Below are 27,066 nucleotides of genomic sequence, written 5' to 3' on the forward strand. Positions count from 1 at the left end.
TTCCTACATTTTCTCCAATGTAAATTTTAAGAAAGGGAAATAGTCTTCAGTCAGGCCTTTTACTGAAAAGAAAAGAAACCAATTTGCCAATTTTCTCACAAATTTAAGAAAAACAGCAAAGAGAGAGATATACAGAGGACATCAGAGAACTGACTGGGTTTAACGGCCTGACATATGAACTCACCAAAATGACACCCAGGCTCCAGAGGTCACAGGACTCATCGTAGCCGTTGTGATTCAAGAGCTCTGGGGCGGCGTAGTGAAGAGTGAAGCACGGCGTCTTCAGAGGCTGATTATCGGGTGGCTTTAAGCGTGCAAACCCAAAATCAATTACTTTAATTTCCAAATTGTCATTTTCATCAGTGAACAATAAATTCTGCAAGATACAAACACTTCATTACCTTCTCATTAAAATGTAATGGGACTTGGTGATGCATTTATGCAATATTACCTGTCTATCTATTTACACTGGATTCAGATACAGAAAGGTCTGACAGGGTGGGTCTGGGACCTGGATGTCAGCGTACTGTCACTCTCTGCTTTATACTTTTCTGTATCACATCAATTTGTACAAGGTCATGTGGAACATTTTCAATGGGACCATGCCTCTTCTCTGTCTATGCTTTCCCTTCTGCTTGTGTCTGTCTTCGACCTCCTCCACCAACCTCCCTTCCAACCTGGCTCTCAGGCATCTAATCCTCATTTAGAGATGCCACCAAACAGAAGATGGAGATTATTATATTTTCTTCTAGCATTTACTTTTCTTTCCTGGCACTTATCAGCTCTGCAATATTAGTTCAATGTCTTCACCCACATGAGACCATAATTCCATGAGGCCAGCAACTGTGCGTCTACCTTATTCATGACTCTCTCATGTAGTAGATGCTTTGGTAAATATTTGTCCATTGAATGAAGTCATAAATAAAACAGTTAGACATCATATCTAGTAAAGCCTATTAAAGAATACATGGTGGAGACATATGTTTCAGAAATATTTTTTCCAAAACAGTTAATACTTGAACATTTTTGATGCTTATGGATATTACCCCTCTATTATTCAGAAAACATTGTTATTTTGAATCATTTGCCAAGCCGTGTCAATCACTAAGGTTTTACTGATTACTTTTGTATTTACCACTTGTTTAAAAAAATCTAACTGTACTGATGGGCAAATTTTTATGTACATTTTTATTAGTACATCAAGCTAGTATGCACAGTGATTGAATCTGATTATATTGTCTTTAGACATCCTAACAAAATCTGTTATGCGTTTTTGACCATTAAATTATTCCCCAGTTCTGGAACACCATTTGCTTTTTAATATTATTTGAAGTGAAATAATATACATCATAGAATGCTTCACTGATACAAAGAAGAAAAATCTTCTAGGCCCCCATTCAAAAGTTAAAAATGAATGAAGTGGTAGGAAAGAAGCAAAAAAATTAACTGAAAAGTTTTCTTAAATTTTCTATTATACAAAATGCCTAATCCTGAATTTGTGATGGAATTAAAATGTGAATATAATTCAATGTAAGGCTTCACCACAACTGAAGTCATAGCTGGGGTTCATGGACCGGGTACTTGGGAGAAGTCTCAGCAAATGACCCCTGAACTCTTCCACAGCACAAGGCACTGTGCTACATACAGAGCAGTGGATGAAGCACACCTGGCCTATCCTCCCAGAGCCTACAAGACTTTGGAAATGACTTTAGTGTCTTCTATACTAAGACCAGCTAAGGACTTCCTTGTTCTTAGATCTTGAAATGGAGGAGACATGGCACACCCCTCTTCACTCCTCTCCCAATTCTCAAAATGTAGTTGGGTGTGCATGGTCAGAAGTGGCAGGAATTAGTCATTCAAACCACATTTATCCTTGTCTCAAGTTCTGCCAGAAACTAATTTGATAAAATTTCTCAATCTTTCAAGAATATGGGGACCAGTTTGAAAAATACAAAGCAGCTTACTAAGAATGTCAGCCAGCTTCTAAATTTATTTGATTCTCACCTAGAAATTATCTTGCCTATGCAGAATATGAATACCACATAAATATCTACCAAAAGATATATAGTCAGATCTTAAAATGCTACATCAATGCGAAAGGGATTAAACTTTTAGCTTGAAAATAATATACTCTGCCACTTAAAAGTCAAAGTGAAAGCTATTTTATTATGAAAGTGTTAGTACAAAGGCACATTTTCATGTCTCCAAAATATATGTTGATTTAGGACTATAACGGTAGTAGAATGTCTTTAATAATCAGACAATTCTTCTTTTCAAATGATTATTTGAAAGAAAAGCTTTATGGCAGATAAGAATTAAGCTATGTGAGTATCGTTTTACTCAGTAAAATAGGAAGGCAAATTTCAATTCCGCTGGAGAGGACAGTTGCATCATTTGAGACTCATAAGGTGACAGATGGCCAGTTATCAAAGAATAAAACATGTGAAAATGAATTCTAGACAGTCATGGAACAGATCTTTTCAATTAAAAAAATTACATGCTTGTTCCTTGTCTATCAAAAAAAAACAGTTAAGTGGTATGCTTTCACATTTAAAAATAGACAGCAAATCTCCAATGTACAGAGTGCCATATTTTTAGTGGGCGTTGTGTGGGAGAGCGAGAATTGTGATGAAGGAAGCAGAGGGGTAGCTATCATAGTTGCAAGTTCATAAAACACAATTCACTTTTGATTAATTACGAGTAATATGAATAACAGTAACAGAAAGTACATAGAAGCTTAAATATTTTGGGACTCAATTATATCCGAAGGCACAGAATTCCATTTTTAAAACATCCTCTTCCTACCAATAATCCAAGGTACTTAAATAAAAGGCAAAAATGGTGCTTTTTGAGAAAGATTCTTTTGTAATCTAATACAAAAATAAACACCAAATTATTATTTTAAATATACTTAAGGCATTATAATCACATGGTAGTTAAAATTGAAATTCTATTTTAGATAGTAAATATATAGAATTTTGCATAGGATAGAGGATGATTCATTGTTATTCTTTTATAAATTATTGGGTTTTGTTTTTAAATTTTCATTATTCTTTCAATGATTTTCTAAAAGGGAGGAATTTTCATATTTTTGATACTAAAAAGGGATCATTCTAGAGTTAGAACCTTCTTTCTTAACCTTTTGAAAGAAAAAAATATAAAAAGCTGCTACTTCTACATTGCTACACAGTTCTATAAATATTATAGTACATGAGCAAAGAAAAGCACATGTAAGGATGGCATAACTCATTAAACAAAGACAATGCTTTATATTTAAAAATTTAGAACACAACAACATACATTGCTATTCATGAGCTAATCAATTTGATTACAAAAGTAAAAGATAAGCTTTCAAAATACACTGTTAAAATCCCTCTAAAATGGTATACATATAGCAGGGGCATTATTTTCTGCTACAAAATTTCCATTGCTATTTTTAGTCCACAATTGTTGCATAAAGTATTTCTTCCATAAAAGGCTCTCACACTTACAAATATAACCTCAAGATGATCAGCCGGCAAAAAAAAAAAAAAAAAAAAAGACCGAACGAAAAGACAAATTTATGTTAGACTGAAATAGAAAAGGAAAAAAATGCAAGAAACGTGATATTTTCAAGTATCTATTTAGCAGAAAGCCCTGAAAATAAAAAATCAAAACAACTCCCCCCCAAAAAAAGCCCACACATATCTGGGGGATATTTAATAATGATGCTAGATTGCATTATATGAGAAAACATGTAATTTTATACCTCGGGTTTCAAATCTCTGTGTACCACTCCAACATCATGCATGTGGCTTACAGCTGAAACAAGCTTCCGCATGATGTAGCTGGCTTCTGTCTCACTGAAGTGTTTCTTTCTCTTAATGCGTTCAAATAGCTCTCCCCCGTTCAGAAGTTCCATCACTAGAAATGTGTGAAGCTAGAAAAGAAAGAAGAATAATGTGGAGGGCCTTAACGAAGAGGAGTAGAAGCTTATCAACGTATAAAACATTTCCTGACTATGAACTATTACCAATAAATTTAAATAGTCCCTTGTTAAAATAGTCAACAGCGACCCTTATATTTTAGGGGAAAGAGTTGAAGGATAATGTGACTTTTTTAGAGTTCTATTTTGGTAATGGAAAATTTCAAGTACTGCAGTGAAATTTTTGTATATCCTTTCCTTGACTAATTCTTTCATTTGAATTCCATTCCAACCCTCTCTATCAAGTGTACATATCTTTCTTCTTAAAGTGTAACCTAGTACAGATAATAATGTGAAATTGGCTGCTTTAAATACTATAGATTACTGATGGAATGTGGGCAACTACCCCCAGGAGGCCTGACACACACATTTAATGGCAAATTTACCTTTTAAAAAAGGCACGGTTGGATGATGTCACTTTAAATCTTCTGTTAGGGCTCAACAGATTAGTTTCAGTGTTCCTGTTAATTCCCATGCCAAATACCCATAACTCACTTTGGGCTTTTTTTTTTTTTTAAAATAATTGCTTTTGATCCCAAGGCATTATCTTAATTAAATAGTATTAAAAGTCATGTATTTACTATGTTTTGCATACATTCCCATAAAGAAAATAATGTAGGAGCTATTGAAAAGCAAGGGAATTACATCAGCTCCCCAACGAACACAAATGGTTTAAAAAAGATACAAATCAATATTCAGATTCAAGTGCTATGCCTTATAGCACCAATGTCACTCAACAAACGAAACAAAGTATGCTTCCCTTTGAATTAGCAAAGTCCAGGAAAATTGCTTCATTAAAAAGATGATTATAAAGACATTATCCTGCACATAGTGGGCAAATTCTAGAAGGTGAATAACGCTTTTATCAAGAGAATTGCTCCCAGGCTATTAGAGACCATGCTAATTTGAGTTTCTACATCAGACAAATTAAGATCAAATCGAAAGGTCTGCTACAAGTATATGCCAGCAAGCTTTAAAAAAATGAGGGGCAAGACCTATAGTGGTTTAAGAGATAGGTTTTAGAGTCAAACCTGCATCTGAATGCCAGTTCTGCTACTTACTTATGACCTTGGGGGTGTTACTTTACCTCTATGAACTTTAGCACCCTTACCAATGAAATGCAGGTAACAGTGAAAAAATGTATATATAGTAGCTTGAATAATGGCCCTCCAAAGATGTCCATATCCTAATCCCCAGAACCTATGGATGTTACCTTATATGGTAAAGGGGTTTTTCAGAAGTGATTAAGGCTCTTGAGATGGGAAGGCTGTCTTAATTATCCACCAGAGTCAACAGTATGAGATGGGACTATGGAAACAAAAGACTGGAACGAAACATGGAAGGGTCACAAGTCAAGAATGTGGGCAGTCTCCAGAGCTAAAAAAGAGAAGTAAATAAGCTGTCCCTTAGAACCTCCAGAAGGAACCAGCCCTGCTGACACCGTGACTTTACAGCAGCGAGGCTGATTTTGATTATCTGACCTCCAGACCGTAAGATAATACCTCCATATTGTTTTAGGTTTGTGGTAATTTGTAACAGCAGCAATAGGAAACTAATAGAGTAGTAAAGCACAAATCATGGTACACAAACTACACTGCTGTACAGTCAAAGGCTGGAGACACACCCTCAATCAATTTCACCCATCAGTTGAAAAGAGGACTATGGTGGATTCGGGCATGATCTAGGCAACTGTGTCACCATCATGGAAAAAACAACGCAAACTATCAACAACTGTATATTAGAATGATAATATATTTATACTGGTATACATAGGATTACATCATGAGATGGTTTCTATTCTAGTAACTCTTGAATATAAAAATAGCAAATAATAAAGTTAATTTGTCACATAAGTAAAATATTAGGGATGTAGGTCCTGAGATCTGACAGTGGCCTGACGGTCAGAGATGGAAAGTCTTTCGGGGGAAGTAGCTAGGGGCACAGCTGCAAAACCGAGGGGTGTGTCCAAGGTCATCCACCAAGCCCTTGATGGATGTGTGGATCGCCTTCAACAGGAGACTACCTAGGCTCCTTGTAAGCACCCTCAGTGGGCAGGGGACTCTACCTGCACTGTAGTTGAGTGGCCCGGTGAGGTGGAGGCAGCAGAGGAGCAGGGAGAACAGTTCCCCCCGAGTCCTTGCTTCAAAGAGCTTCCTTTCCTGACTATAAGCACCAAGGATGCAAGTAGATGATGTCATTTTTGGGTGCTCACTCACCTGATGTGAAAACCAGGCTTTGTGTCTGCCTCCTCTAAGGCAGTAGAACAAAGTAATTAATTAAGTGCTCGTTCTGAGGTTGGACTGCATGGGTTCAGATTCCAGCAGTACCACTTATAAACTGGGAGACCCGGTTACTTAATTTCCGGGAGTTTGATGATACATGTAGAATGAGTGCTACCATACCTGTACCACGTAACGTATGTGAAAATAAACAGCAGCAGTTATTATAGTTATGATGCTCCTGCTGCTGCCGCCTGGTTTCCCCACCGTGTGTCATGCTTGGCCACGGCACTCTGGGAAGGTTCAATGTGGTAGAGAACTGGGCCACCGCTCTCCTAGGACGTGGATGTCACGGTACCACACTGGAGAGAGCCCAGAACCGGAGACCAAGTCTTCCTACTAGACTTTCACTGATGTGCTATGTGACCTTGGTTGGACGAGTCTCGTGATGCACCCCTCCCCCCACTTTTTTTTTCCTGTGGGAAAACACTCATGACCTTTCTGAACCTCAGTTTCTTCTCTGGTAAAGTGAGGGCCAACCACATCCAGGACTGGTTTCAGCTCTCGTGCGCAGCACGCTGTCTTGCGTCAGACTGTGCCATCCCGCTCAGTCCCAGGAGGAGAGATGACTGTAATGGAGAGATTTCTGCAGGGAAGGAGACATGGACCTGACAAAACAGTGTTCCTCCTGTCTCTAACGTTACATAACCCTGTGTGAGGGGACTGCTGGAAAGTGGGACCGGGGGTAGAAGGCGGGGAGCATGACCTGGCCTGTGGCCTGAGCAGAATCTGTCACCTGGAATAAGAAGATGGAAAGAGAGTATCTTTGCCCTCTGCTTCCTATTTGCTCTTTCAGTTTGCATTAATGAGGCTTTAGGCTAAGTTCTACTCTTGAAGTTAAAGGGTTAAGTTGACGGCTGAAAATGACTGAGTACTGAGAGGTACACCGAGACGAAGCTACGCGGGGTGGTAGCTGAACGTGCAGTAAGCACAGTGAGCTGGGCTTTAGCCCCCCGTCCTCCTTCCAGGTCCTACACGACCACGACTGAGTGAGAGAAGCAGAAGTGAGAGGAAGCATTGATTTGGGGATGGGTGAAAGCATGCGTGGAGTGGCTTCTCACCCTCTCACGTGGCTCGGTCATGTCCCATATCCCTGACTTTGACCCAGCACCAACACAACTGATGAAAAGTAGAACCCTGTAATATGAATTAGTATCCACAGAAAAAAAAGTGGACTACCTGATCGTGAAAAACTTCATGTAATTTCACGATATTGGGGTGTCCTTCACAGAGTTTCAGAGCTGTTATTTCTTTCTGAGTATTGGCTTCCAACCTGCAAGATGAAACAGTTAGTCTCTACATCCCTCTTCACCAAGTTTTTGGAAGCATTGCCCCAATCCTAATTTTGTTTTTATTTACAGTATATTCAGAAGGTAAGTGTCAAAGTATCAGAATGAGGCTTCCCTGAAAGTAGTGAGTCATACACCCACCAGAACAAGTAAAGCATTATTCTTGAGAAAAATGATCATTTCTGAGTCAGGAAAGAGCTAATCACATGAAGAAATGGATGTCTACTTGCCTGAAAATTTGGTAATAAGAATATACAATCATGGAGGTAATAATCAGTTACCAAAACAACTAGCTGGCTCTCAAACTACCCCTAGGTCACTAAATAATTGCAGAACAAAATATTTCAAATATACAACTAACAGGAATGGCAAAAGCTGCTGAACTCACTAAGCGAGTCTGATTAAACAACAGCGCCACAAGAAAGTCTTCTCATAATAACCTGAAAAGCATATCATACTATGATTTATGTCTAAAATGGATTACTTTCTCAGAGCTAGAAGTATAATGGATCAACTGATGAGCTGAATGGCTAAAACCTTGGTTGAAAACCTTATAATATACCATTATTTTCCTTTTAAATAAAAATAGTAATTTATAGAAGCCATTGACTAGGACAAATACATAAGAGAGACTGCTGGAAATGTGATACCTTTTGCTGATTATTTTGACCGCAAACGCTTGGTTACTTTTTTTGTTTATGCACTTTCGACAGATGGAAAAACTTCCTTCTCCCAATGGTTTGTCCTTCAGATCTAGGTCATAGTGTTGATAGAATGGAGAGTCCTGACAAGAAACCAACATCATTTCACTTAAGAAAATATTAGTAATACACAGGGATAGATAAAATTGTTGAGTAACAGAACATTATTAATGTTAATAGGAGTGGAATACACTTATAATCTCTAAAAATTCATCATTAGCTCATTTCTATCATATATGTCACTTATTTAAAATATATTACTTTCTATCGTAAGAAACGAGCTCATTCAAATGGATGTTAATAATTCTCTAGGGCAAATCTTACTATTTCCATTTATTCATTTTTTAAAATTACGTTTTAGTCAAATGGAAAGTCTATTAAATTTACTTGACTTGAGAAAGTCAATTAGTGTTGGTATTTAAACCATGAATATGTCATTTAATTAACCACATGGCTACACCTTCATCATTGCACTCCTTGCCACATTTGTCACTCCGGGACGATCGACTCCCATGTGAAACTGAAGAGGGTCTATGACGGCTGCATTACGCTTGAAGAGAATAGAAGGAGCAACAAAGGAATAGCCCTAAAAAAAAAGAAAGGTAAAAAAATAAGGATTTGCAATTTTCCAGTTTAGCACAGACTGGATTGTAATCATTTTTTTCTTCTTTGATTCCGTGCTTTCACCACTGAGGGCGTGGGTTCGATCCCGCACTGGGGAACTAAGATCCCACAAGCCACATGGTGAGGCCAAAAAAAAAAAAAAAAAAAAAAAAAGCTCAAATATTTGTTAAGATGAATCTAAAATGCAAGGTTATTTCAAATCAATAGAATAATGCTTTCAGAAGGAGATCACGCCATCTTCTGGTAGAACTAAACCAATTCAAAATTAAAGGCAGAAAAATACTTCCTTCCTATCCCATCCCCAGTCTCTGACTCATAGATATAATTCTTTTGCATTGCTGATAAAAGTTTGCTTATAAACGAACACAATTAACTTCTCAAAAAAGGTACAGTTAAGGAACTAAAAAGTGGTCCAAATGCTACTGGTTTTCAAACCAGATAAATAGCAAGTTTCATTCCAGTCAGTTTCTAATTCAGCAATTATTTGACTCATTATATTTCCTTAGGTTAAATTCAAAACTGAGTTTTAGAAAAGGAGTCAAATCAAACGGCAGAATGATGTGCTGAACCAAAAATGGTACAGATGTTCCTTGACTTACAATGGGGTTAAGTCCTGACAGACCCACCATAAATTGAAAATACCCTAAGTTGAAAATGCATTTAACACACCTAACCTACCAGACGTCACAGCTTAGCCTGGCCTACCTTAAACTCAGAACACTTACATTAGCCTACAGATGAGTAAAATCATCTAACACAAAGCATATTTAATAATAAAGTGTTGGATACCTCATGTCATTTACTGACTACTGTACTGAAAGTGAAAAACAATGGTTGTTTGGGTTCCGATTGGTTGTAAGTGTATTGGCTATTTACCCTCGTGATCGAGTGGCTGACTGGGAGCCGGGGCTCACTGCCGCTGCCCAGCATCGTGAGAGGATCGTACTGCACATCACCATCCCAGGAAAGATCAAAATTCTAAGTATGGTTTCCGTGGAATGCGTATCACTTTTGCACCACCATAAAGTCAAAAAATCCTAAGCTGAACCATCGTAAATTGGGGACCATCTGTATAATGATGGATGATTAATCTGTTTAAGCTAGAACATTCACTAATTCGAGGAACATTTTTTTCAACATCTGCTTTGTCCCAGCCAAGTGCTAGCCACTAGTGTCACCTATGTCCAGAGACAGTGTCTGGACAGCCAAATTAAACCATACTACTGGGATACTAACGGGAGTCAAAGAAGTGAAGCTATGATGCCATTTAATAGAATATTTTATCTTAAGTCTGAGAAAAGATCCTTTCCTAAGTGTAAAATCCTTTCTAAATCTTTTTTACGAGTTGAGAAACAGTTCTGATTAGTCACTGAAGATAAAGAATCAGATAACACTGCTTATGAATTAAGGAATGTTTTGTATGATTAGAAGTAAAGTAGTATTATATTCTCTATAAAAGAGCTTGAACAGAAGTAAAATTTCAGGTGTAAATTCAACACATATTTATTTGCAATATCTCTGTATTTAATAATTTTGAAGAGATTATACAGTCCTGTTTTTCAAGATGCCAAAAAGCTTTCACATGGGAAAATTAATCTTTTCTTTCAAAGCATACATGGCCAACAAACATGTGTGGGCTCTTGGAGATTACCTGAAACAGCCTCTCGGAGCTCTGGGGCAGTGCTGCGGGAGAGTAGGTGGGGTCCATTTCTGTGAACTCTTCTGCGAAGTTACTCACATCTAATTCATCTCGGATGACTGGCTTAAAGGGTGCGGGCACTTTTTTGGCAGCTAAATCATCCCAATTTATTTTCTAAAACAGAGAAAGAAAATTGGTACAAAGTAGAAATCAACAAAGTTGAAATATATTTTTGAAAAATAACAAAGATAATGATTTTAATTAAACAACAAAGAGAAGCACATATATTTTTTAATATTTATCTTATTTATTTTTGGCTGCATTGGGTCTTTGTTGCTGTGCACGGGCTTTCTCTAGTTGCAGCGAGAGGGGACTACTCTTTGTTGTGGTGCACGGGCTTCTCACTGCGGTGGCTTCCCTTGTTGCGGAACACAGGCTCTAGGCATGCGGGCTTCAGTAGTTGTGGCACGCAGGCTCATTAGTTGTGGCTCGCGGGCTTCCGTAGTTGTAGCTCGCAGGCTCTAGAGCGCAGGCTCAGTAGTTGTGGCGCACGGGCTTAGTTGCTCTGCGGCATGTAGGATCTTCCCGGACGAGGGCTTGAACCCGTGTGCCCTGCACTGGAGGGCGGATTCTTAATCACTGCGCCATCAGGGAAGCTCGAGAAGCACATATTTCAAACTAATGATTTAAAAAAATATTTTTTTACAAGCAGGAGCACATTTTTTGACCACAGCTTATAGCTCACTAAAGCTGTGACTGAGATGAGACTGTTCTCCACCACTGTGGAATCTCGTCCTGGCCACTGGGGGGCACCAGGACACCCTAGTTCACCCTAGGGATAACAAAAATTATTTTGTCATGAGTCCCCTGAGACAGGCGTTAAGCCAAACCAAAACCAAACCAAACCTAAACTAAACTATAATAAAGGGCTTTAAAATGGATATGAATATTAACTCTAAAGGAACATCCCTAATTTTTAGAGGCAGTGTTAACTAGCTTTCCTTCTGTACTTGCTTTTCCTCCTGGCCATCTGGACAAATTAGAAAATAAACAAACTCACTCTAATTCATGCATTGGTTTATGTCTATAAGTCTAAATGATACTGTGATAGTATGAACTGACGTAACCATTCTTTTCTCATTCAACTGTGATTAAGCTATTCAACACTGCCTCTTCTCTACCCCATGGGATGATCCAGGCCCCCTTTCTACCCATGTCAGTCACTGTCTGATAAACTGCCATGTCTTCTATTATTCAAATTCAACCCTCTGTTCCGTTTTCTTATTCTCCTTCTGCCACGAGAAACAACCTCAGGTTATACTTACTGAATTGAATCCCACAGATACCCTATTAATATATTTCTCTCATAATCTAAGATGTCATCCTTGATAGTAAGATACACACTTATTTTATGTACCATTAAGAAAGAAAAAGCATTACCACTTAGAATAGTAAAATGCTGTCCACTGTAAGCTGCACACTGATTTCAGAGATGGTGAAATGTGAAACTTCTTGGTTGATGACATCCAGTAAGTATAATCAACTAACATAAAATGTTTTTATTATGCCCTCTTGTGGACGCAATGGAGGTAAAATCATTGAATTAGACCTTCAAAGTTTTCAGCTAAAATGGGTTTTAGAGATCATTTAGTTCATCCTCTTTATTTGATCCAGACGGAAATGGAAGCCCGGAAATCAGAACCAACCTTTTCACTTAAACCTTTGGGAGGGTCAGTCTCCTGACTTTCTAGTTCGTGTTCTTTCCTAGTGTATGATTACATTACAAGCATATGATTACAAGCGTATGATTTGTGCTTGGCTCTTGGACATACATTAAGAGAAACTTCTAGAGTAAAGGAGTAATTTAAAGAAATATACTGTTAGCAAGAGAACGTTTAGTATGGAGAAAATTGAACGCTCTTACAATCCTCTCCACCTCCACCCCATTTGGGTCTTTACAAGTAGAATTTTGGTCTTTCCTGAAGTGTCCCTGTGATTTAAAAAGTCAAGGCAATTAAATAACCTAAAATTACTATTCTAAGCTATAGAAAAGAGAAATTTCTCTAACATGAAAGCTATTTTGCAATATTCACAAGTACAGGGAACCGTGGAGAAAAAGATCCTAGGAAAATATGATTTGAGGTATTTTGCTTGAGTATGTTCTTGAATTTTACCTTATTGTTAATTTTTGAGCCGAACTCCTGAACAAGATATATGAAATAGTTTGTTCAAATGTTAACCTTTCCAAGCCATATTAATCTATGAAATGCACATGCTGAGAAATTACTTTTATTCTAAAGGTACTTCTCACTCTGTTACTGAACTTCTGTAAGATGTACAGTAATGATTTTTTAAATGGTTACACCAAGAGACTGAAATAAATGTGCCCTTTCTTGAGTATATAAGTACAGAGAGAGAATTCTTATTCTCAATTACTATTTGTTTTTCTATATTGAAAACACAATAAATAACAACATGAAAGCTTGCTCTGCAGCAGAGTTTTTTTCTTTGTTTTGGTTTGATAGTTTCATTAATTTTGGTGATAATAATGTAAAAGCTCAGTCTGCAAAGTAAAAATAAAACCTTGATGGTCCCTTTTGAGCATAAATATTTAGGTCATGCTTGTTGATACGATGAAATTATTTAAAAGTCATAAGCTCAGAGTTTTAGAAATCAAGGTCATGGTATCCCAGGTTGACCATTTAGATTGAAATAACTAGTCAACTCAGTCTATTTAACTTTTTTTTCGAGTTATCTAAAATTGTGGTCATTTTGTGGACAGCACTGAGCATACTAGGTTGAGCAGGCATGTTGGTGCTCTGCAGAACGGTCTTATTAGGCTTTTGCGGAATAAAGCGCTGTTTCAAGTACAAAGAAAGTAAATGAATAATTCCCTATATATTATAATACGTAACTGAGAAAGAGGCTGATTTTGAATTTTCTAAGATTTCTTCTGGGAAAAGAAGAGATGAAATCACTATCTAAAAAGTATAACACAGTGGCAGTAATAGCTCGTGAACTGAGAAGTAAAAAAATATAATAAAAGTCTCCTTAGTCTATATGCCTAAATCTTGAGATCACAAATGGAAATCAATACTCAGAAACTCTAACCAATAAGTATGTAGAAAATCAAATGTTATTATAATCCTCCCCTCTCTCCCTTCATATAGGGAGAAAAAGACCATTTAAGTTCCTACAAGTAGAATTCTGATTCTTCTTCAAGGGTCCCTGTCATTTAAAAATTGGGAGAAAATGACTCGGAAACAGCCCAAGTTCACTCATTCCACCAAGAACGCCAAGTACTCTGAAAACAGCAGGGCATATAAGACCATCTGTTCAGTATGTTTCACCTGAAAGAAGAGATGTTCTTTGATTTCATCTGCATCACGTGGACCACATCCCAGTCTTTTCTTGGGATCTTTCATCAACAGACGCTGAATTAGGTCTTTGGCTACAGCACTCATTTCTTGGGGATACGGAGGCTCGCTTTTTAATATTCTCCTGTAGGCAGATAAAACTTGCTGTTAAAACCACCATAGGATGAAGTGATAGTGACCGTATTCTTCACAGAAAACAAGTATGGCGCAACACACTCTGAAATTGAACTATATGTGAAAAACGGAGATAAAAATATGAGATACCATGAAATCAAATTTCTCAAACTTAAGCAGAAACGAAAAGCATTGATCATTTTCCAGTGTAAGTCAATCCTCATGGGGAACTAACATCCCAAATATTTAATTAGAATAAAAAGGCTTGGGGTTGGATTAGATCTCCTATCTATGGACTAGACTCTATGAGTGAACCTTTTACAATGGAAACAACTTTAATAATCTCAGAGAAGAGAATTCAGCACTCAGATTTGGAAGGACAAAAGAAATCCCAACTCTGCCTGCCTAGCTTCTCTTGCCCTGTGTGCCAGTGAACATAAGGCGCCAGCGGGAATGGAGAGGGAAGGAAGCCCCAGAAAGGGAGAGTCAGAACCCATTGGACGTGGCTCAACTCCTGACACCAGAGCTGGGGGCTCTTCATGGGATGAAAGCATCTGCTTATTTATCTGCGATGCTAAAACAGACTGGAAAGCCTTAGAAGGCAAGTGGTGTTCAAAGATGGAGTAAACGCTACTATTTATTACAGAAAGTAAAAAAATTAAGATAATCAGGTTTCTTGATGAAATATCTTGAATTATTCTAAGGTCACAGATGAAATCGATCCAATCCAAATGTACCTTTGCCTCTCTTAAGAAAGAAATAATGGAAGGGGCTGATGGAAATTAAGAAGCTTAACATAGTACACATGGAGATAAACAGTTTCTCAATTATTTGGTTTGCAAAAAGATCCCCTGTTGTTCATGAAAATAGTAATAACTGTTGTGGAACAAAAAATAGATAATAAGTTAATGAGAAATAGTACAGTGCAGTAAGAACAGGAATTTGGAGCCTTTGGGGATCAAGTTCAAGCACTGGCTCTGCTGCTTATTGGCTGTGTGACCTTAAAAGAGTTAATTAATGCCTTTGTGCCACAGTTTCCTCAACCGCTTTCTCAACCGCAGTACCTGCCTAAAATGGGTACTATGCCTCTTAAATGAGTGAAGACGTGATGTACGGTGCTTGGCACTGCCCCTGAAACATAGCAAATGCTTGATAAATATGAACTACTCACTGTCCTGCTCCCCTATTTAAGGCAACCACAAAGAAAACAGACAGCCTGTAGCAAGAAGCACTGAGCATCAGGGAAATGATGGTGGGATGGTAACTTCTGACTGAACATTCCAGCAAGTGTTGTTCATTTCAAAGCGAATTCTACTTCTAGCACTCCATCCTGGAAACCTAAGAAAATGCTGAAAGAACAAGCCCCCCCCCCAAAAAAAAGCAGAACCTCTTTTCTTTCTGATTCTTTAGTGTTTTCCCATGACTCACTGCCCGTCAGGGTTGCGACATTAGAGAATAATCCTCTCCCGACATAAGGTGCGGGCGCCCTGTTTCTCAGGGAAAAGCAAGCACAGCCTGTTCCGTTTCTCCATCTTTAATGTCCTTTCTGCAAGCAAGAGCTTCTTGTGTAAAAGGACCAGGCTCTAGATTCACTGCTGCTGAACCATGTGTAAAAGAAGCACTTTGGCTGACTTCATCTGAGGGTGCCGACTCTGTACTGTTACTCTTACACCTAAGTCAGCGACGTTTACTGGCAGTCTGCTCCGTCAGGCACTGGGGGAAGGAATGGTCAGTCTTGTTGACCGTGGTGGGTTCGTGGAGAAGGAGGGCCAGCCAGAGAGCCATGAGCACCTGAAGAGAGGCACGGCCCCACTGAAATGCCCAGACTGCAAGGAGGCACAGGAGACCCTGTGCACACTTAAGGGCAGTAGTCTGGACACACAGACAACAGCATCGGTGTGCCAGCGGGGTGTGCGTCAGGTCCACATGCAAGGGAATGAGAGGTTTAGATTCGGGTGAGGCAGGGATCAGATCGGGAAGAAACTGAGTAGAAATCTACAGGAATTCCTGCTGAAAACAGTGCTGATGAGGGAACATGCAGAACAAACAGCGATGACCCTCCCCTTTCCTGAGTGAGAATAGGGCCAGAAGCAGCGGGAGCAGACCCGCACAGAGCACGCTGAACACCCACCCGACGTAGAGGAGTGACAGCAGGAGCCTTGCTGGAGACTCACGGAAGGACCACTGCTGTTGTCATATAAGCAGAGTGAGACAGGGTTTCCTTAGCGATGTGGAGAGGCTCTGAAGCCCAGGAAGAGGACCAGAAACTGGGGATGGGGTGGTAAGGAGACAGTAGGCTCAACCCTTTCCTCCACGGGAAGATGATCCCGGATTTACCTTCTTCTTATACTATTTCCTTGAAATGCACCGGGTCAAGGTGGATGTGAGGCGTCAGGTGTTCAGTCATTCTGAAGTTACCCCTGAGAAGTGAACTGCCCCTGGCCAGACAGGTGTGAACAGGCACGTAGGTCCTGGGGGTTGTCTTGTCCAGGACTATTTAAAACATATTCACGAGCCTCTGTGTGTTCTCTCTTATTCCCGAGGGTGTCCTTGTGGGGGCTTGGAAGCTGTGTTCGTGGGAGTTAGAAGACAGAGTTCCTGCGCTGAGTTTCCTCTGCTGGGTGGTCCATGCCCGCCCACTAGGTCCCATCACTAATGGCTGAGCGTGTCCCTTCTGGTCTGGGAAGTCAGGCCTAGGTGGTTGGAAAGACCTCTGATGAGATGTTTGAAGTTGTCATGCCGATACACTATGCTTCCTGACCTGTATCCTTCCAGAAAGCTAAGTAAAACTGGTGCCAGATTCCAGCCTGTTGTGCCCTGTGAGTATGAATGTCAGTCTGAGGGCCAGCCCACCGTGGCTGTGCAGAGTGGGCGCTGAGAAATGCGGGTGCAGGTGGAGGATTTCTGTGGGATGCCCACTTGTAACAATACCAGGGCATCTCGCAACAAGGGCTGGGAGACATTTCTTGGGTGTTGGCTGCCACTTTACCTCTTCCAATGTGCTTGATTTCTGAACTGGTAATAACCCAGAGCTATTTTTTCTTGCTTCCAAATGAATCTTAGAGCTCTCTGTAAAATCAGAACAAGCTCTGAATTAACATATCACGTTGAACACTTCAGTGTATATTATCATTCGATCCATACAAAATTCCTATCAAAAGGCTATTATTATCCCTGTCTTACAGATGAGGAAAGATTCCTTTCAAAAAAAAAACCAAGAAATATACATATGAATTAAAATTTCAACCAGATACTTTAGAACCTGGATAATATTAATATTTATTTGCAAGAATTAATGATAACACAGCTAAGAAAATTTTGAAAAAGAAAATAACTGGGGAGAATTTGCCTAACTACACAGTAAAATGGATTATAAAACAAAACTGTGAAAGTGAAGTGGTAGTAAAATAAATTAACAGCCATATCAAGTGAATAGAAGAGACAACTTGAAAAATAACCAGGCATATACAAAAACTTACATTGTTTTTAAAAAGTGACCAGCCAACATAGGAAAGACCGCATTGTTTGACAAATGTGTTGGGTAAACCAGCTATGTGGGAAAGAAACAAACAAGGCAAGACCCTTGCCTTACACTGTAAGCCCAAATAAACTCTGAATGGATTGAGGAATTACATGTAAAATGCAAAATGAAATAAAATTAAAATCTATAGTAATATATAAATGAATATAAAATTTCTTCCTATTCATGGATGGAAGTTTCTGAAAACCCCTGTGGTAAAAGAAATGCACAACTGATTAGCTTAAGAATTTATGGAGGGCTTCCCTGGTGGCACAGTGGTTGAGAGTCCGCCTGCCGATGCAGGAGACACGGGTTCATGCCCCGGTCCGGGAAGATCCCACATGCCGCAGAGCGGCTGTGCCCGTGAGCCATGGCCGCTGAGCCTGCGCGTCCGGAGCCTGTGCTCCGCAACGGGAGAGGCCACAGCAGTGAGAGGCCCGCGTACCGCAAAAAAAAAAGAATTTATGGAGTAAAGGGTGAGGACATCAAGATTAAAATTAAACCTATGATGGAGAGAGAGGTAGGTAGATACGAAATAAGCAAGGATGGTAAAATATTCACGGTAGAATCATGGCAGTGAGTACATAGTGTCCACCGTAACAATATGTGCAACATTTCATAATAAAATGTGGCGGAAAGAGTGAACCTATGAAACTTGGCACATGTGTTTTGTATGTTCACTAAAACATAACAACAAAGAACTGTCCCAATAAAAAGTTATCAGTGACCTTTAGGACAGTGGTTTATGCTCACCTCATCCCTCCACATCACCCACATCACCTACATCCTACAAAATTGCTGTTACCCCCACTCTTTAACCTTTTCCTTTATTTTTCTTCACGGAATTTATAGACTACTATATATTTATTTGTCTATTATTTATCTCTCCCAACTAAAATGTAAGCTCAATGGGAGTAGGGATTCTTTTTTTTTTTTTTTTTTTTAAAAAGCAGTCTTGTTCACTGCTTTATTCCCTGGGGCCTAGAACACTGCTTTCGCCTAGAGCAAGTCCTCAACAAATATTTACTAAATCAATACATGTCTAATTGTTCTCCATTTACTATATGAGGAGCTTTCCTCCTCAGTTTCCACAGATGCCTGCAGATAACTTTTTCACTTTTTTGCAGATAGCAAAAGAGGAGTTGATTATTTCTCTCTGTCCTCCATTTATAAGTTCACAATCTTCCCCATTTCATTGTGGACTCTCACTTCCTGGTTCCCCAGTGGTCCCCAAATCACAGAATCACATACGTGCCTGCCTGAGTTAGAAAGATTTTTCACTGAACTACTGACTCTTAATTTCTGTGCAACACAAGGGGGACAGTAAAGCATATCATGGTGTTATCTACTCAATGGTATACTATACAGCCATTACAAAAGTATGTTTATGAAGAGTTTGTAATTAGAGAATGCTTATAAGTTTACACAAAAACTGCAAAATATAAAGTTAATTTCTAGTATGAGCACATTATTCAGGTGAAGAAGACGAACAGGAAATAGTAGCAGTGTTCATCTCTGGGTGTTATTACTGCTGTTTTCCTCCTATGCACGCTTTAAACTATAGTGAACATTACCTTTAAGAATAGGCATGATAAAATGAACTTCATTTACAAGATCACGGACCTGCTAAGAGCACTACCTAGACTGGCGAGGACTCCAGGGAGTCTGCAGGACCCTGTGCGTGTTTCCCCACCGTCTGAAAGGCATTTCCTTCTACCCTCTGCCTTTGCAAACCTCATTGGTGCTCTCAGCCCAGCCCATGCTATCTCTCCATCAGGAGGGCATCCCTGACGCTCCCAAACCCAAGGGACTGTGCCGCCTCTGTACTTCCACAGCATTCATCTTACCACTCAAACATTTGTCAACACTCTCTCTTATGATGAATTGTCATCTATTTATTCCATATCTTCCCAAACAGTATGTAAGTTTTCTTAGGGCAAGAACTATGTGCTTCTATTTCTCTTCCTCCTAGGAGTTAAAAATCACTCAACAGGGCTTCCCTGGTGGCGCAGTGGTTGAGAGTCCACCTGCCGATGCAGAGGACGCGGGTTCGTGCCCCGGTCTGGGAAGATCCCACATGCCGCGGAGTGGCTGGGCCCGTGAGCCATGGCCGCTGAGCCTGCGCGTCTGGAGCCTGTGCTCCCCAAAGGGAGACGCCACAGCAGTGAGAGGCCCGTGTACCACAAAAAAAAAAAAAAAAAAAAAAAAATCACTCAACAAATACTCAAGTGATTAATGAAATCAATCCCTCTGTTGTCTCTGGACCAGTCCTTCCCAATCCTTTACCTGAAATAAGCATCTGCCTCACCAGCAAACAGCCACACGGAACCAAGTGTTACCCAGGAAAGAGCATGAAGCAACTTTCCAGTCACTCTGCACTTGACTCCAGTCCCACCTCCCTGTAGCTCTGAATCTTTAGGTAACTGAAGCTTAGCTTCCTTGTCTGTAGGACAGCACATGCTGCTACCTCATTTTCAGGGTCGTAAGGATTCAAGGCCATGATGTGGGTGACTTTGGGCACAGAGGTTGGCACACAGCGGGGCCCTTAGCCTGGCTACTCCACAGGAGCGCCCCTTCTCTGAGCCACAAGACTGGCTGCCCAGGGAGGACGGTCCCATGCGGTCACTTCCCTCTGCATGTCACTGAGCTCTTTCTTGATCCAGATCCACCTAACCTGTGCTTCCTGAGGCCACATCCACTGGGTGATTAAGAATAATGGGATGAGATTCTTTGGCTGGTACCCTTGCTGGCTTTTGCAGAGTGTGCGACTCCACTCAAAGTCTCATCCAGTAATTCCTGGGAATCCCCAGGGCATGTCTTCTGTGAGCTATGAACACTCCTCTTCACTCTCTCCTACAGCATCTTGTTTCGTCTTTCCCCCAGGTCTCTAACAAGGCCTCCGACCCCCACTGCCTGAGAAGCCACCCACCTGAGAAGCCGAAGGGAGAAAATACCTGTTTCTCATGAGGTTAGAGGAACCAAAGATGTGTGCGTGATCTTGTAAAGATTTGGGCTAAATTCCTTTTCTTTTCAACTTATAGCATCTCCTCCCTAAAAGTGACAGATGAAACCTAGAATTGTCCTTCCCTGCTCAATGGCTAAGGCCTCTGTGAACCCAGCTGGTCTACCTGGGCTCCTCTCCCTTTGACGCCCGCACAGTTAGATTACTGATGGGTCTACTAGACTGGTTTATCAGACGTGCCTGAACGCGTCTTAATCTCAGAGGTGGGCCCGGCTTAGGCTAAAGCTGGGATCCCATTTCACTCACCAGGGCTTTACCGGCAGACCTCTTCCGAGGCCCTCCTCCTTACTACACTCTTTTCTGTGGCCCAGACGATGCTCTCCAAGCTGGTACTTCTCCACCCACTCCATTATCTGTGTTAGAGTGCCCTTCCTAACAGGGCAAGATGACAGGGATAGGAGAGGGCCTTGGGGCTTCCTGCGGACCAAGTGGCTGCATGTGACAACAAACTAAGGCCGTGTTGGGGGCCAAGAGCAGAGTGGAACACATGGAATTGCAAAGAGATTGCTGAATGGAAAGGAGCCCAGGCAGAGAACAAGAGCAAGAGTATGGAGCCAAGATGCTCATCCTGAAGGATGGGGCGCCCTCCCGGGAGGCCCTGGAGAACCACGGCATGTAAGGAACAGCAGATCACGCCGCAGACCAAAAGAGATGGCGGATTTGTGAATGCAGAGGCTAGCTCTTCTTTCCACGGCCTTTTCCAGTAGCTGTGAGGCTGACCTTTGAGGCTCCAGGTGGATGGGAGCAGTGGAGAACCGGCTGGGGCGGTAATCAGAGGTGGCAGCGAAGCAGGAGGTGGAGGGGAAGCTCAGGAAATGGCAACCACTCTGATGGCGTCTCTGAGGGGCCCTCTCCACGGCGGGAATGATCAGCCCTATGTTTTATGAAGGGCTCCAAACTCTCTCCCCACCCAGGGAGTGCTTCAGAGGCAAATTAGTAATTCAGTACCATTTGGCCCTCCCCCCCACGTGTTATGCAAGGGAAGCAGGAGTGAAAAGGATGATAAGAGGGAAGATGGAAAGCTGAGGATTATGGTGCCAAGGGATGGGTCATTTTCGCCCTGCTCCTCTCCCATCACTGGACTCCGGTCTGAAGCTGCTGTAATTGTATCCTGTTAAATAACAGGTAGAGGAATAGCTCTTGTGACAAACACATTAATAGATTTGGGGTAACGAGTCAAAAAACACCTGGGAAATATAGATACTGCTATTGGATACAAAAATACCTAGAGAGAAGAAAAGAAAAAAACAAATTGCCTATGGGGAATTAAGAAGGCTTTATAAAATATGCTGACAAAAAAATTTCATCATAAAGACATAAGAAGAATAAGAAAGCCAAGGAAAAAAATAAATTTGATCTCTTCTTAGCGTAAGAAATAATGATACTTGTTGTTATTCTATACATAACTCTGAAAGCAAGACATCAATAAACAGAAAATGTAAAATGATACAAATGGGCTAATTCAATATGTTACTGAATAATTAACAAGGATAAAACAGAAAAATACAACAGAATTACTGTTTTTTGATTTTGCACTTAGAAGACTAAATTAGCACATCACACAAAATCAATGTTTTAAAATAATTACTTAAAGAGAAACACTCGTTGCGAGGACAAATAAATTCTTACCTAAACCAGGGGTCAGCAAACTTTTTTGTAAAAGGCCCACGGTAGGCAGATTTCTAAGCTACCCAATGATCACTGTCTCCATGTATTCACAGCCTCGTGTTGCCTGGACCTAGTGACTTTCTCATAACCAATATTATTCAGCAAAGATGAGAGAATGCCACTTTCATGATTAGGTTACAAAACATTCCATCTTCCTAGCAGACTCTCTCTATTGCCTTCCCAGCTTGCATGCTTCGATGAAGAAGTTGCCATGTTGGAAAGGCACACACAGCAAGGAAGTGAGGGTGGTCTTCAGCCAACAGCCAGCAAGGAACTGAGGCTCTCAGTCCAACAACCCAGAGGAACTGAATCCTGCCAACAACCACATGCGCTTCGAAGCAAATCCTTTCCCGGTTGATCCTTGAGATACTGAAAGCCCAGCCAACACCTTGACTGCAGCCTGTGAGTGACCTTGAAGTGGAGGACTTAGCTAAGCTGTGCCCAGATTCCTGATCTACAGAAATGCTGAGATAATAAATGTATGTTGTCTTAGGCCACTAAGCTTTGAGCTCATTTGTTACTGAGCAATGGATAATGGGTAACTAATACAAGGCCAGACAATACATTCTTCAGGCTTTGGAAGCTATATGGTCTTTGGGGCAACTATTCAGTGTTGTTGCCGCAGCATGAAAGCAGCCAGACATGATAGGTAAATGGATGAGTACTCTGTGTTCTAATAAAACATAACTGATGGACACCGAAATTTAAATTTCATCTAATTTTCACATGTCACAAAATATTGGTCACCTTTTGAGTTTTTCAACCACTTAAGAACGTAAAGAACGTAAGAACGTAAAACCACTTAAGAACGTAAAAACCATTCTTAGCTCACAGGCTACACAATAACAGGCAGCAGAATGGATTTGGCCTGCAGGCCATAGTTTGCCAACCCCCTACCTAAACAACATCTACAGCTCTGTTTAAACCATTATTTTTATAACACTTAGACCTGAATTTATATAACATTATGCTTAGGATGGCACTATGAAACACAATAGTAAAGTAGACTTTATTGATGGATAATGAAATACCAAATAAACATCTCTTGGCAAGTACTTTGTAAATTTCCAAGGCAGAGAAAGTGAGACAGAAACAACCCTGCTGGAGATGATGGAGGAGCTGCAATCAGAACCTTTACGTCCTGATGCCCAGGTGAGGGTAAATCTAATTATCCTGGTTTACACAGCCCCAGGCAAGAAAAAGCTTCCTCCTTGAAGGGAAGGCAGAAAAACTGCTAGCAATACCAGTGGCTGAGGGGACACCTTCCTGTGTGGCAGTAACACATACCCTGAAAGAGGAAGCTCTACACAGAGGCAGTAAAAGCTAGTGGGAAACATATGTGTACGAAAAGCACATGCTACATACGTGAAATAAAAATAAGAAACAGACTCACAGAAAAGCTAAAGAGCTATCATTCAAATCTATAATGTTGACAATTTGATGTTTGTTCAGAATGGTACCGAGGAATGACGAATCTAGAAATCATTTCACATGAACAGTTAAGAGAACTAGAAAGGTTTACCCTAGATAAAACTATCTTCAGACACCTAAAGCAATGTCTGGAAGAAACCACAGAACTACTCTGTTCTTTGGTTCCTGACCAGAACTGACGTGCAGAGGTTAGAGGAAACTAATTTCGGCTTGTTTTACGGGAGGAGAAATTCTGATGGAAGGGGCTTCCTTGAAAATACCTTACACAACAGTGTTATCTGTTTACTGATGGCACTCAGACAGAAAGGAGAGGACCGTCAGGGACACTGATAAAGGGATTCTTGCACCATGGAGAAAGTTCTCGTCTCATCCTAAATTCTTATCATATTTTAAAATTTGATAACCAGAGAAAATATATTTTTCCTGATTTTAGGCTACCTGTAGACAACAACAGGCAAACAGATAACTCGGATAATATATTATTCTGATGCATCTCAAATAAACTCTATAGAAAGTATGCAGAGTTCAGGGGAGATCATGATAATTAAGGAATGGAAGAATTCAATGATCAGAAAAAGCCCTGGCTATTTAAGACATTTGGGGACAAGGTAATGATACATTTTTCTGAATGGTGCATATTTTATAAAGAACAGACTGTAAAAGATTTTACACCAGGAAAGACAATCAGAATGATTATCTTGAAAGGCAAAAGTAATGTGGGATAATTCAGCTATTACACTGTTAGTAAATTTCAAGAAAACAAAACAAAACAAAAAAACCATGGAATCATAGGTTAACACCCATCTTTAAGCAAAATTATTAACAACATGACAAAGTGAATAATTAATTGATCAAAGGGAAAGAATCCTATTTAAATTCTTGAGAAATCTGCTCTAGTTTTAAGATTTTAGACAATCTGATTCAGGCTCTCTTTCTCTTGCTAAAACCAGAATGCCAACTAATTTATCTAAAGGCAATCAAAGCAATTTAAATTTGAACATCTTTTGGTTCAGAATTTTCCTGCCGTTATGATCAGCAATATACTGTCTCTCTACAGGCAGACCTGTGGTGGAATGGAAAACTGTAAAAAGAAGATTGCTTGTGTATGTGGAAGCAGAAAGAGGGAATTAGTTAGAGGAGCCACTATTTAATGTTGTCAGGTTAAGTGTGCCCTTTCATTTGTCACCATGACAGGTGTGACCCTGCAAGGGGACCCGAATTCTCAAAAGACTATGGGCAAGGTTTCCTACAATTCTGAGGCATTTTCAAACTGTCAAAAAGCACATTTAAAATAAGCAAAGTCATGTTTAGAATTTTAATAATAGGCATGATTTAAATTTGATTTTAACAAGAAATATTTCTGATCACTTAGCTTCAAAATTAAATAAGCTGTAATAGTGGGAAATTATTTACTTCCTAGTATGTCCTGTAAAAGGTACATTCTAAAAAAAATTTAGCAGTTTTATCGAAGTAAAATTGATGTATTATACAATAAACTCACCATATAAAGTGTACAACTTGATAAATTCTGACACATATATATACACCTGTGAAACCATCCCCACAATCAAGATAATGGACATACCCAATGCCCTCCAAAGTTCCACTGTGTCCCTTTGTCATCTTTCCTGCCCTCCCCCCAATCAACTGTCCCTCAATCAATTCCCACACTTGAGCCAGTTTATACACCCACAACCTCTTGAATAAAGGGGATGGTGGGTCACCTTGAGGAAGGACCCTGAGAATTTGTACTGTTAACCTTCCTCCCAGCCTTCCCCAGAGGGACCCACGGCCTTTTACCAGAGTAACTGTACATTGGGGAAAGGAAATCATCAGACCTTTCAGACACTACTGGTCACTGGTTCTGAACTGACACTAATTCCAGGAGACCCAAAACATTACTGTGGCCCATCAGCCAGAGTAGGGGCTTACAGAGGTCCAGTAATTAATGGAGTTTTAGCTCAGGTCCATCTCACAGTGGATTCGGTGGGTCCCTGACCCCATCCTGTGGTTACTGTCCCAGGTCAAGAATGCATAATTGGAACAGAGATACCTGGCAGCTGGCAGAATCCCCACATTCGTTCCCTGACCTGTGGAGTGTGGGCAATTCTGGTGGGAAAGGCCAAGTGGAAGCCATTAGAACTGCCTCTACCTAGGAAAATAGTAAATCAAAAAGCAAGACCGCATTCCTGGGGGATTGCCGAAATTAGTGCCACCAGCAAGGACTTGAAAGATGCAGGATTGGTGATTCCCACCACATCCCCATTGAACTTGCCTAACTGGCCTGTGCAGAAGATGGACGGATCTACAATCAGTGCATGATTGTAAATTTAACCAGGGGGTGACTCCAATTACAGCTGCCGTACCAGTTGTGGTTTCATTGCTTAAGCAAATTAATACAAGCTCTGGTACCTGGAATGCAGCCCTTTTTCTCCAGCCCTGTCCATAAGGCCCACCAAAAAGAGTTCCTTTCAGCTAGCAAGGCCAGCAATGTACCCTCACTGTCCTACCTCAGGGGTTATCTGTTCTCCAGCCCTGTGCCATTGTTCAGTTCACAAAGCTCTTGATCGCCTTTCTTCTTCATAGATAATCACGCTGGTCCATTACATTGATGACTTTATGCTGATTGGACCTGGCGAGCAAGAAGTAGCAACTACTCTAGACTTATTGGTAAGACATTTGTGTGTCAGAGGGTGGGAAATAAATCTGACTAAAACTCAGGGGCCTCTAGTGGATTTCTAGGAGTCCAGTGGTATAGGGCATATCAAGATATCTCTTCCAAGGTGAAGGAGAAGTTGTTGCAGCTGGTGCCTCCTACCGAGGCACAATGCCCAGTGGGCCTCTGGATTTGAGAGGCAACATATTCCTCATTTGGGTGTGTTACTCCGACCCATTTACCAAGTGACCCGAAAAGCTGCTGTTGAGTGGGGTCCAGAACAAGAGAAGGTTCTGCACCAGGTCCAGGCTGCTGTGCAAGCTGCTCTGCCACTTGGTTCATCTGATCCAGCAGATCAGAGGTGCTGGAAGTGGCAGACAGGGATGCTGTTTGGAGACTGGCAGCTCCTAGAGGTGAACTGAAGCACAGGCCCTTAAGATCTTGGAGCAAAACCCTGCCATCTTCTGAGGATAACGACCCCCCTTTTGAGAAACAGCTTTTCATCTGCTACTTGGCCTTAGCAAAGACTGAACATTTAACTATGGGCCCCCAAGTTACACGCAACCTGAGATGCCCATTTATCTGATCCATCAAGCCGTAGAGTTGGCAGTGCACAGCAATGCTCCATCATCAAATGGAAGTGACATACACAAGACTGGGCTGAGCAGGCGCTGAAGGCACAAATATGTACATGAAGAAGTGGCCTAAGTGCCCATGTCCCCGCTCCTGCCACACTGCCTTCTGTCTCCCAGCCGGCATCTACGGCCTCATGGGGAGTCCCC

General features: G+C 40.6%; 1 protein-coding gene across 6 annotated transcripts in view; it reads right to left on the minus strand.

Moving 5' to 3' along the window:
- Positions 1–27,066, minus strand: part of RPS6KA5 (ribosomal protein S6 kinase A5) — a 181,345-nt gene that overhangs the window by 9,162 nt on the left and 145,117 nt on the right. For all 6 annotated transcript variants that reach the window (XM_030883579.2, XM_030883583.3, XM_060295196.1 and 3 more), the window contains 7 exons: positions 13,847–13,997; positions 10,509–10,670; positions 8,694–8,819; positions 8,183–8,316; positions 7,423–7,516; positions 3,749–3,919; positions 185–376 (listed from right to left, as the gene is read on the minus strand). In XM_030883579.2, the coding sequence (XP_030739439.1) occupies positions 185–376; positions 3,749–3,919; positions 7,423–7,516; positions 8,183–8,316; positions 8,694–8,819; positions 10,509–10,670; positions 13,847–13,997 (1,030 nt within the window). The remainder of the gene's footprint in view (positions 1–184; positions 377–3,748; positions 3,920–7,422; positions 7,517–8,182; positions 8,317–8,693; positions 8,820–10,508; positions 10,671–13,846; positions 13,998–27,066) is intronic.

The sequence above is a fragment of the Globicephala melas genome, chromosome 2 (assembly GCF_963455315.2).
Source record: "Globicephala melas chromosome 2, mGloMel1.2, whole genome shotgun sequence".
Classification (NCBI taxonomy): Eukaryota; Metazoa; Chordata; class Mammalia; order Artiodactyla; family Delphinidae; genus Globicephala; species Globicephala melas.